At 35.0% G+C, this 12,797-nt stretch overlaps 1 protein-coding gene across 2 annotated transcripts in view; it reads left to right on the forward strand.

The window, feature by feature from the left end:
• The window catches only part of LOC149821225 (phototropin-1A-like), a 93,825-nt gene that overhangs the window by 16,562 nt on the left and 64,466 nt on the right, over positions 1-12,797 (forward strand). For both annotated transcript variants that reach the window (XM_089983126.1, XM_089983125.1), the window contains 2 exons: positions 3,010-3,116; positions 10,518-10,567. In XM_089983126.1, the coding sequence (XP_089839252.1) occupies positions 3,010-3,116; positions 10,518-10,567 (157 nt within the window). The remainder of the gene's footprint in view (positions 1-3,009; positions 3,117-10,517; positions 10,568-12,797) is intronic.

The raw sequence follows: 12,797 nt of genomic DNA on the forward strand, positions 1-12,797 counted from the left end.
TTTTTCTTGCCACACGCAGTATAAATTTCGGAAGCCTTTTATTTTTTTTCCGTTGAGGGAAATAAATTTGGGAAGCTTTGACGAGGGAAGGTAGAACGTGGAGAAACTGTGAGAGCTCATTCTATCACTGCGGCCCAAGGGAGCTTGCAACTGTGCAATACAATACAGGCCCGTGCCACTCCCATCAATGCTTAAGCTTGCCCATCCCATCTCCAAAATAGGCAACTATTCTAGAGGTGGCTTTTGCATGAAGGAAAGGCCTAAAAGGCCTCTCTATGCATCTTCTTGCAATGGGGGATGATGTTTCTATGGTTGAGGATTTGTGAGTTGATGGTTGTTTGTGGGATATCAGGCACAGCAGGTGGAGAGAGAAACCCCAGATTGGTGCTTTCAATAAGAACTATTTGAATGGAACAGCTGCGTAGCGCTAGAAGAATGCCAAAAGGCTCATTGCTCAGAAAGCTTTTTGGGTAGGTTTTCTGTGGCAAACCCTCAAGTGATTCTAGTAGGAAAACTTAGACATGGCTTGCCATTGCATCTTGCTCAAAGCTTGATTCCTTCTTTGACATTTTGAAATTTTGACAGCACCTGTTGGTGGTGTTTCTAATCCATGTTATTATTGATAGGAAAGTTTCTTTTGGCGTGTCGCAAGCAAGTTCATCTGATAAAGGGCCGCTCACCTCATCTTTTGGTTATGATAGTACCAGAGTTGGACTTATATGTATGTGAATTTACCTTAAGATATTATACTCCAGGTGAAGTATCCTAGAAACTTGTACCAAAGTAGTGTTATGTTGACTAGGATATGGAATCTTGGTTGGTGGGTTCTGTCTCTTGAATACATCATTTAGTTATTTCGTTTTATGAAAGAGGAGACGATACTAGAAACTAGAACGATGAGGAGGAAAATGTGAGGAAAATGTTTGCTGAGATCAGTTTTACAAATCCAAATAGTTTTGGTCTTCAAAAGATGGTTTGAATACTATTTCAGCGGCTAAACTTGATTTTTTCTGAATATCTTCTGTTGAAGACGAAGGATCCAAAACCGGTCAAGATGAAGATGTTTAAGTCAGCTACTTAATGAAGGCAGGACAGGTACCACAAAGTCAAGGAAGGAGTCTAATGAAGAGATGACTGGGCAATTATGTATATGAATCCAAAGAGGAGACTTCTAGAAGATAGAATAGGAAAGACCAAACCGTGTGATAGAGTCCTTCATGATATTCACAAGGACTCTAATATTCCTCATAACTATGACTGTATCTGGACAATACGATATACCAAACTCATGTATATAATGGAACCTCTCTCAACGTGAATGGGGTGTGAGAGAGTAAGCACTGGAGTCGTGGATGTAGGTTCAACCTGAACCGAACCAGGTAAAGCTTGTGTTCTTGTGTGTGTGATCTGCTCCTATTTTAAAATATTACATCTTTATAGTTATTTGTAGCTGAATGCTGCACCAACTGTTTAAAACAGATACGTACTCATTTTGGGTTACCTTGTAACTAATGCAGTTCACTTTGTCGTCTGCTTTGTAACTATCTCACCCGCAGAATTTTGTTTGGGATGTGCGTTCCATGTTAGCTTCCTGGTTTGCTTCACACATCCTGCTTTTCATGGACCTCAAAGGTCCTCGACTCTCACTTCTACTTTCCTCATTGCCTCTCGATTTTGCTTATCTTCGTGATGACTTTCTTGTATTGCTAATGCAAAATAAAAGAAATGAAAAGAATGTTGAAATATGATGAGTTTATACTAGCTACAAAAATCTAGGTACTTTTGGAGCGTGAATCGACTTGGCAACTTTTAATGTGATATTTGAGGTGATTAGAGCCTATTCTCGGGATTAAAAGTTTTTTCTTACTGGGAAAATTAATTCCATTGGTTGGACTCATTTGTGCTTTAATTCATTAATTTAAAATCTAAATGCTATCTTATTTTCAACTGTTATTTATGCTGGACCATAATCCATGATTTCAATTTTCACGTACTTTTTCAGTGGTTCACTTAGGCTTCTGTTGAAGTTCTTTTGAGATATAATGATTGTTACCTATCTTCAAATTTTTTTTAATGGTGGCTGTAAGTATACATGAACTTTTGGTTAAATGGTATGGAATTGAAGCCACAGCGTGTGAGTCGACCTAGAGTTTCAAAGAAGCAAAGGAGCCAACTAGGAGTTATCCCTTTTTCTATGAAACAGACAGGTTTCTCAGTTGATACATGCTCCTGAATCCCTTGAATAACATGAACAATCAGGTTGAGTTGTGTTGTTAAATGAAGATGGTATAGTAAATGCATGATTATCTAAAGATTAAATAGGAACATGTTTTTTCCTGATTTATGCCTACAAAGGTAAGTTAATGCAGAGTATAGTGAATTGCAGCAAATTTACTTTTGAGAAATATGTAAGTATAGGACTAGGCAAGGATTTCAAGTTTTGATCTTGATTGTCGTCTCATCCTAAGTTAACGTCTCATCTTAAGTTCAAGCGTAGGGTGCAGGTGATTGATTGGATTTGGCATATACAGTGAGTATTTGTCAGGCTCAATTGGCAAGCTTTTTAGTTATTTCCTAGATTTCATTTTTATTTCATTTCTTGGACATGTTTTCTATTTTGTTCCATTAAGAAGATGGAGTTTTAGGTTCAGAAGGGATACTGTGTAACCTTTTGTTGTTTTCGTCACTTGCTCCAAATGATGGAATTTTGCGTTATTATTCTTTAAGTAGGGAAACTTTGTCTTTTTATATGTATTTCATTACAACTGGATATGCAACCTGTAGTTTTTGAGTTTGGTGTGATTTATCAAGTGTTATCTACTTCTAGCAAATATCAGTGCTGGTGATGGATTTGATTGTTTTGCTAGAATTGCAATAATCTTGTGTTCAAGTCTGAATATTCCCAGATTATAAAACGGGAAAGTGATTGATTTCTTTTTTCAATTACTGCTATGGTACAGATTTATATCATATTGGCCTTCTTTCCTTTTCTGTTTTTTTGCTTGACAGGTTCCTTCAGGGCCCTGAAACAGATCCTTCCACTGTTAGAAAAATAAGAGAAGCAATTGACAATGAAACAGATGTTACTGTTCAACTAATAAACTACACTAAAAGTGGTATGTATATTACTGTGAGTTTGGGTTGTTAGTAGATCTTTTCCTTGTTTTAACTGCAATGCTGGTGTTTTCTCCATTACCTAGAAAAGCATTTAGTATCACTAGAACTAAATCATTCAACTATATTCCTTTTCTAGGTTTAAATTGAACAACTTATGGGTAAATTTTTGCATATTGTGCATTATCAAAGTACTAATATTGAATTAAATTATGGAATTGACTCATGGATCTAGGACCATCTTGCCACATTAAATAATATATTAAACATAAATAATCTCAGTTTTTCATATGCTATGATTGAATGTCATACTGCAACAAATACATGGCCAAAATTTTCCTATTAAAAATGCTCCATAATCAGATGATTGAGGACGTCACTTGCAAAGTTCAAGATGGTCTTCTAGCAGTGTGAATCTGAGGTTCATGGTGGGTCCAAATTGAAATATTTTGAATAACTCATATTGGCCATTTCTATAAAAATAGGAAATTAGTTTTAGGACACTTCTAGCTTGAAATATTATTCGGCAATTATAATGAATATTTGGTTACTTCCAAAAACTGGAAGAAAGGTGATGAAATCATTACCGTGTCATGGCTCTTTTGATGAGCTGGTAATTGGCAATACATTAATTTTTATTTATAAGCCTCTAGGAAATATTTTAATTTTTAAGAATCATAGAGGTACCTTAGATATTTCTAGTTCATTTAGAGTTCTAGTCTACAAATTTACAAATTAGTGATTCTTTGGCTATGCTTTAAAGTCTCTTGAAGATCTAATTCCTAAAATTTCAATTCCAAAAAGAAAACCAAAAGTTTCCATCTTGATTTTTGCAAAACATTTTTCATTTTCATTGCGCGACTACTATGTGATCGTGTAGGTTCATTCTTAACAAACCTTCTGTTCCTTCTGCAAGGAAATTGTTTTCTGCATATTAGTGCTGTTTTTTGTCCAAGATAAACATAAATGTTTCTTTAGATCATTCATGAATAAGTGGATAGCCTTTGTTCAGGTATTATTTCTGGTTTAGCACAAAAGTTTCATCTGTTACGTCTACGCCTTTTATATGTTAAAGCCTCAGTGTTTGCACTCAATTGTCTATTCATTCAGCACTTTTGCTATGTCACAATATCTAAGCATGCCAGCCTTCCTCTCTAAGGGTTTGATTCTCATTCTGTCACAAAGGCACTCATGATCAGGAGGAATAGGGATGCTTTTTGTATTATCTAAAGAAGAAAATTGCCATAATACCATTCATGTTAATTGCGAATGAATGCCACTTTCTGTTTTCTACAAAGAATCAGTAGGAGCAAAGCCTAGGATGACTATAAATCTCTGAACACTTCTACACTATATTAACATACATCATGAATGAAATAGTTTTAGATTTCACAAGTATATAGTTCAGTAGAACACTATTAAGAGATGACGTCAGATGGATCTGGATATTGGATCCAGATCCAATACTCAGATCCAACATACAGAGAACCTAATGAGCTGTGTAGTTTCCTATTTGTATATGGTTTCTTATTTGTGTATGCCTCTTTGTGTGGTTTCCTATTTGGGTATAGTTTCCTATTTGTGTGTGCCTCTTTATCAAGCGGCTTGTTGTATTTGGGAAGGATTTCATAACACATTCTATAAATAAAGATCCACAACACACGATATCCCCATTGGGAATTGTAGGAACTGAAGGAATATAGCCACAACAATATTGTCTCTCCTCTTTCGTAACGACTTTGGGTATCATATAGGTACCTGTTCTAACATGGTATCAAAGCAGGAGTGCGTCTGATCATATCTATCGAGGTAAGTTCTAAGCGATCTTGGTTTTTTGTCTCCCTATTTGCCTCTTTTCATGATTCTTTAATCTCTGTCCATTGATGCTCCTCATCTTCTTCTTCCTCTTTTCTTTGAAAAATCAGTTCCTAACATCTTCCTAATCTTGACTGCTGTGGTTCGATTCATCTAAAGAAAAATCCAAGCATATTTTTGGTACCAGTTCCTTTTTCAAAGAAATATCACAGCACACCGTGTTGCTGTTTTTCTCTCTCTTTTCACACTTGACGTCAATCCCAACACCTTTTTTTCTTGAACTTGACATCAAATATCCTATTGCTTTTATCCTCTTAAAATATGAAAATTGAAAATCTATATTCAGCCTTCTTTATCTGCACACTCAACATTGCAGAAATTTTCTTTGTTATTTCTCTATATCATGCCGTCTATTTTGATATCATATCAAAATATTGTTTTAGGTCTGAAACTTCAGGTTTCTGATCAGTTCTATTTTCGTGCTTAATTGCTGTGGTATATCGGCAAAAAAAAAACGGTTGGCAAAAATTTAAGCTTGTGTTCTTGATATTGATGTGATAGGCTGAATATTCCTATCTATTCCATTATTTTTGTTATTCTTGTTACACTTTCTAATTCATAGATGCAAACCCTCAGTTGTCCAAGTTGCCCCTATCTTTTAAATTTATTGCCCAAACAATCTAAATTTCTTGACCTGGAAGAGGCAAATAACTCTTTTTATTAGCAGTCAAGATCTCTCTGGATACCTAGATGGGTCCATCATCCCTCCACCAGATCAAAGAGAAAAATGATGACAAAGGGGTTGTAATCTCTTCTGTTCATATCAGAAATCCAGACTTATTTCATTGTTAAAGAGGATCATTGCTTGCTTGCTTACATCATCTCCACCTTATCGCATGAGGTTCTCATTGGGGTGCCTGACGATTGCACAACTTTCCAACTCTGGACCATATTAGTATAAACATGTTCTCACATTTCAGAATCCAGGGTGATGTTTTTGAAGAAAGTTTCAGAATTTTAAGAAAGGTTCTATGTCGATCATGAAATATCTTAATAAGATAAAGAGCATCAATGATCAACTTGTTATCGTGGGCTATGAAGTTTCAGATAAGGATATGGTTCAGCAGGCTCTCAGCGGTCTCGACCCTGACTACCACGTCCTATCTACCACATTACAGTACTCGGATTTGCTTCTCACATTCTAAAATTTAAGGGCCAAATTGTTACATTATGAGATGATCCTTATTGTTGATGCCTTCAATGATACTCAGCAAGTTCTGGTCATTAATGTCTCACGAGGTCGTGAAAGAGGTGGATACTTTAGAGGAGACAGAGGACATGGTTGTGGAGGCAATCATGAAGGCCAAGATATTCTCTCCACACCAAATATTCTTTCAAATACTGCTTCCTAGGGGTGACACCCTATTCCTACTTGCTTCATATGCAAGAAACCAGACCATATCAAAGCGAATTGTTGGTTCAAGGATGACCCCAAATATAATCAAGGGACAACGCTGAACAAAAATCAAGGCATGACCTAATCTGGAAGTCAGAGTAGTGGACAAAACAATGGAGAGCTTCAACTTTCAATGGACAAGCAATTACTACTAGTTGCTTTTGAAAGTCTCAATTTAAAGCAAAATGAGCAAAGGGTGTGGTATCTTGATTCTGAAGATGCCAACCATATTATAGGTGATGAGGGTAAGTTCTTAATATTGATTACTTATCATGGTAAAGATAGTATTGTTACTGGAGATGAGACTCGTCACACCATCACACATACTGGAAATGTGTCTATCTCTTTGTCTAAATCTAATTCCCTAAATCTCTCTAATGTCTTTTTTGTTCCCAACATCAAGAAGAATCTCATTTCAATTTCTAAACATGTTAATAATACCAATTTATGTGTGAAATTTACTCTGTCCTTTGTCTGTATCAAGGATCTTTACGTGAATAGGCTATTCGCTAAAGGGAAAAGATCGGGAAACATGTATATCTGTAAGGAAGATCCTACATCCAAATCAGTTGGTTCCATTTCAAAGCTTAGTATAGAATCATCCAGTCCATCTATTTTTTTAACTCTTGTTTCTCAAATAAAGCCAATGTTTGGCACAATCGTCTTGTTCGTTGTAGTTGTGGTTTTATTGAAAGGTTAGTCTCTAGTAAGCTTATTTCCGAGTCTAGTTTAGAGTGTGAGCTTGTCAGTGTTATTTGTCCAAGTTGTCAAATTGCAAAGAGTCATGTTCTTCCTTTTAATTCTTTGAATGTAAAAACTTTGAAGCATTTTGAAATTATGTATTCTGATGTATGGGGGCCAACACCCAATGCTTCTTCCTCTGGTAGTCATTACTATGTTTCTTTTATTTATATTTTTTCTCGTTATACATGAATATATTTTATAAAACATAAACATGAAATGTTCAATATATTCACAAAGTTCCATATGCTAGTCAAAAACCATTTCTCTATGTCTATCCTCAATTTTCAGTGTTTTGGTGGAGGAAAGTACTCTTCAAAGGAATTCATTACTTATCTTGAAAATAATGGAATCAATAGAAAAGTATTTTGCCCTTACACACCTCAACAAAATGGGTTTGCAGAAAAAAAACATCGCCATATTGTTGAAAGTGCCCTAGCAATGTTGTATGCCAGAAAAACTCCTTTATGTATTTGGACAAAGGACTTTCACTCAGTTGTTCATGTTATAAATATGTTTCCTATGAAGATTTTGAATTACAAATCTCCTTATTATGCCCTGTTTAGAAAGAATCCTGATTATGATTCCTTATGAGCTTATGGGTGCATTTTTTATGTTCATATAGATAAGTCTTAGAGAGATAAATTTGAACCGAGAGCTCATATTTACAAATTTGTTGGTTATGTTGATAATTATAAAGGATTCAGATGCTATGATGTCAAGAATAAATGTATTCATATTTTCTAGAAATGTGATGTTTGATGAGAGTTCCTTTGAGTATGACTCTAATGCAGAACAAGTTCAAAGAATAAAGGTGAATATTATCAACCATGTTTAGATGAAGAACTATTTTCAGGGCCTAATGATGTTTCCACACCACAAGGAGTTCCAGAGAACCACAGGTAGGAAAGAGAAGCTACCATAGAAAATGCAACTATGGATGGGCGATATAAGGAAGGCCATGTCTATAGCAAAAAATATAAAGGGGTTGCTGGTTTTGAAGTTGAGGAACAAAGGGCATCTAGTAATGAAGTCAGACAGGAGTTAGAAAACGTGGAAAATACTGTCACCCAATTTGAAGAAATAGTAACACAACCAGAGTTCAGGAGATCAAATCTGGCTAGATATCCTATTGGAAGATGGGTACGTTATGAAAATTTTAGCACAAATCATCAGGATTTTCTTATGCAGTTTTAAAAACAAGAAAACCACTCTTATTTCCAAGCCATCCAGAATAATAAATGGATTGAAACCATGAATGATGAAATGATGGCATTACATGAGTGCCAAATATGAGAAGTGGTTAAAAGACCTTTAGACAAGAATGCCATAGGGTCAAAATGAATTTATAAGATTAAGTATAAACCAGATGAAACTAGTGAAAGGTATAAGACATGACTTGTTGCAAAGGGCTTTACTCAAGAATATGACATGGATTATGAGACGTTCAATCTTGTGGTTAAAATGAGGATAATATGTACCATCTTGTCCCTAGTAGTGGATCATGGTTGGGCTTTAAATCAACTTGATGTTAAGAATGCATTCTTACATGACTTGAAAGAAGAAGTCTACATTGGGGCAACTACAAGGATACAGTAAAAGTGATCCAGTTGATTTTGTGTGCAAGCTTAAAAGGGCAATATATGGGCTAAAACAAGGCTTTCGTTCATGGTTCGAGAGTTTTTCTCTGAAAATACAAACTTCTACAGATCTTCACTTGATCATTCGTTGTTTCACAAAGGTAAATGATATATGACTGTTTTTCTTATATACGCGGATGCATCATTATTACGGGAAGCCCAGATGAACATATTCATAAAATAAAGGAGGTGTTGAACAAACGTTTTAAGATGAAGGATCTTGGTTAGTTGAAATACTTCTTGGGAGTTGAGGTTGATAAAAGGAAATATTGTCTGGCTTTGACTCAACATAAATACACTATAGATCTCTTGCGTAAAACAGGTATGTCTGATTGTAAGTCTTTATTAATACTTATTCTATTACATCAATAGTTAAGTGTTAATGATGCAGAGTTATATAATGACCCTACTGAATATCAGAGTATTGTGAGAATGTTGCAATATCCACCTTCACTAGACCCGATGTTATGCATGCAAAAAACCAAGTGTCTCATTTCATGCAACAAGCAAGAACTAACCATATGGAAACAGTGAAGCAGATTCTAAGGTATTTATGAATTGTATTATAAGGGAAGAGATCAGAGGAAAAATCTTCTCATAGTCATGGCCTATTTAAATGCTAACTAGGCATGAGACCCAGATGAAATGAGATCAGTTTTAGGTTATTGTATATTCATTGGGGGCAATTTAATTTCTTGGTCAAGCCATAAACAGAGAGCCATAACTCAGTCAAGTATTGAAGCTGAATACCAAGCTATAACAACAACTGGTTCATAGTTGACATGGATAAGGAATTTACTACATTAGCTAGGTGAAACAATCCGTAGGTCAATTTTCTTCTGTGACAATCAGAGTGCCATCAAGATCTCCTTAAATCCTGTTCATCATGGAAAGACCAAGCACATAGAGATTGATCTCCACTTCATCAAAAGCAAAATTGAAGATGGGGAATTTAAAGCAAGATTCATTGGCTTAGAAAACCAAATAGCAGATCTCTTTACAAAGACTTGACAAAGCAAAGGTTTTGGTACTTGAAGTCCAAGCTGTCCATGATGATTACCATATACAACTTAAGGGAGGCTATTAAGAGATGATGCCAGCTGGATATGAATATTGGATCCAGATCCAGCATATAGAGAACCTGACATGCTGTGTAGTTTCTTATTTGTATATGGTTTCTTATTTGTGTATGCCTCTTTGTGTTGTTTCCTATTTGGGTGTAGTTTCCTATTTGTGTGTGCCTCTTTATCAAGAGGCTTGTTGTATTTGGGAAGGACTATAACACGTTCTATAAATAAAGATCCACAGCACACGATATCCCCATTGGGAATTGTAGGAACTGAAGGAATACAACCACAACAATATTGTCTCTCCTCTTTGTGTTGTTTCCTATTTGGGTGTAGTTTCCTATTTGTGTGTGCCTCTTTATCAAGAGGCTTGTTGTATTTGGGAAGGACTATAACACGTTCTATAAATAAAGATCCACAGCACACGATATCCCCATTGGGAATTGTAGGAACTGAAGGAATACAACCACAACAATATTGTCTCTCCTCCTTCATAACGACTTTGGGTGTCACATAGGTACCTGTTCTAACACTAATGATGCGTATACATTGCAACATCTGTTTTTTTCCTGTTCTACTTATGTTTCTCTACTTGAAACTGTTTGTTCTCTTTTTGTGTTTTGAATATCTAGTGTTTATGGAATCCTCTTGATATTTCATTTATTTGTTCACTAAAATTTCCAGGGAAAAAGTTTTGGAATCTGTTTCATCTACAACCAATGCGTGACCAGAAGGTATCCTTTTGAAAACCTGACATCTATATGACATCAAAATAGCTCTCTTGTATATGTAGTCAAGATTGTTTGAACATTTTGCACTGTTGTTGGACATACATGCGTTTTGGATCTGTAATTTGTATTCCTTGTCCATGTAACAAGTTTTAATGTCTTCATTATTTTTCATATCAAACATTACTGCAATAATGTTACAAATTGAGTGTCTGCTTGTCCACCGTTGTTTTTTTCCCTCCCATTCCAAAGACAGTTAATATTATCATTTTAAAAATATGTAAGAGACTTTTGAGAAAACACATTGCCACTCCCATTTGTGATATCAAACCTATATAGTCCTATTTGATTTGACTAATCAAATTTCTTAAAAGTTGATATTATCTCATAATTGTATTTTGCTTGATATTTGGGCTTATAATCTTGACTAAGACCATCTATTTGTTATTGTGTAATTTGTTTAGTCACTGTCTCCAGAAATGCAATGAGGGATCAATAATTAAATTTGAGATTCTGCATTAGTGCATTTATGGAAACTAGTTTGTAAATATGTTTTATAGCATTTAAATAGATATCCAAAAGATTCTAAGGACATCTTAGTTTTCTTTTTCAGAGTATATCTCATTTCTCAAATGAGCTGAAATAGGCATCTTGATTTGGTCTTTCATCTGCCACACTGATAACTGTTCTCCTTTGATTCCACAGTTTTTCTTTTTATTCTCCAAAATTTTGAACTACTTACCTTCTGTTACTAATTTTTCAGCCAATTTCAATCGGAGTGGATAGAAACTCTTCACATTATTGATTGTTGTAGGCTTCCTACAGCAAGGAGATTTCTTTGTTTAGACCTTCATTAAATGCTTTAATAGAGATTAGTTGTAGGTTTTGGCTTTTGAGAGGTAGAAAGCAAGAAAATAAAGGGAACAAGGTATCGAGAAGAGGGGCATTGAGAGTTTTTTTACCTCTTGACTTGTTTGTTATTAAGGGTAGGGTATCTATGACTACAATGGCTAAACACCATACAACTCCAGATATTATCAGTCTACCACACTATGACAAGTCAAACATTGGTCAACACAAAAATGAACGATGATTTACCCCAGTCTAAAGAATCCCCTCAAGTTGTGCATGGAGGTTAATCATCCCAACTTGCTTTACGACTCCAAAGGGACAGCTCCTATTGTGCTCATCCATTCTCTTATTGATCATTGTTTTTGGTGCCTCAACTCATGATTTGTGAGAGGTCATTATTTTCTCGGTATGCTTCAAGTAAGCCTGAAAATGTGGGCAGAGCTGATGGTTATTCAAGTTCCTATTGGTGAAAAAGGTGCCATCATAACATTGTACATTCCCTTGAAAAATGTTCTTCATATTTTTAACTTCTTAATTAGTTTATGTTTGTGAGTTGCTTATCTAAGGACCGTGATTGTAATCTTACATTCTTCTCTACCCATTTTATAGTTCAAGAGTTAAGATCAGGAAAGCTCCTTGGCGGAGGTTGTATGAAAAATATGTTTTATATCTTAGATGACTCTCCTAGAGCTATGTTCAGATATGAATTTAAACCTTAAAACATCTTGAAAATATTCATCTATGGCATTTTAGATTAGGTCGTATTTCTTTGTGTAGACTCTACATGGTACTGTATGCCATGTTGGAAAAACCATACACCATAGGAGCACCTTTCCTCTGTCCTGTAGAAATTGTCTATTCTGATATTTGAGGTTGTGCTCCTGTATATTCTCTATTTGTTATATATATATATATATATATATATATATATATATATATGCTAAGTTGTGCCAAGCCATGACCTGCCTGGCTCATTTCCTGCACTAACATGCATGTGACCTTAGTTGCTTCTAGAATTGTATAGTTCTTGCCACTATTTCCCCTTATTCTTTTTCACGATCTTTTTTTTTCTTTGTTTCTGTATATATAAATATATAAATAAATATATATATATATATAATTTTTTGGAGTGTTTTTTACACAAGAAAATAGAAAAATTCAAACCCTTTTCGGGTGAGTTTAAAGGAGTCACTAGTCATTTACTTTTTTCAGTATGGCTGCAATGAATCAGTTCCAATTAAGGGTGCAAATGAATCGGATTTGATCAGACCTCTGATCCGAATTAGACACACTATTATAGGATTTGGATCTTAACATACAATCTGAATGCAAATTTGGATTATTGAAATTTACATGGTTAGACATTTTCAGATTCCAATTAAGA

Source organism: Nuphar pumila, chromosome 12 (assembly GCF_984573655.1).
Source record: "Nuphar pumila chromosome 12, dmNupPumi1.hap1.1, whole genome shotgun sequence".
NCBI classification, from domain to species: Eukaryota; Viridiplantae; Streptophyta; class Magnoliopsida; order Nymphaeales; family Nymphaeaceae; genus Nuphar; species Nuphar pumila.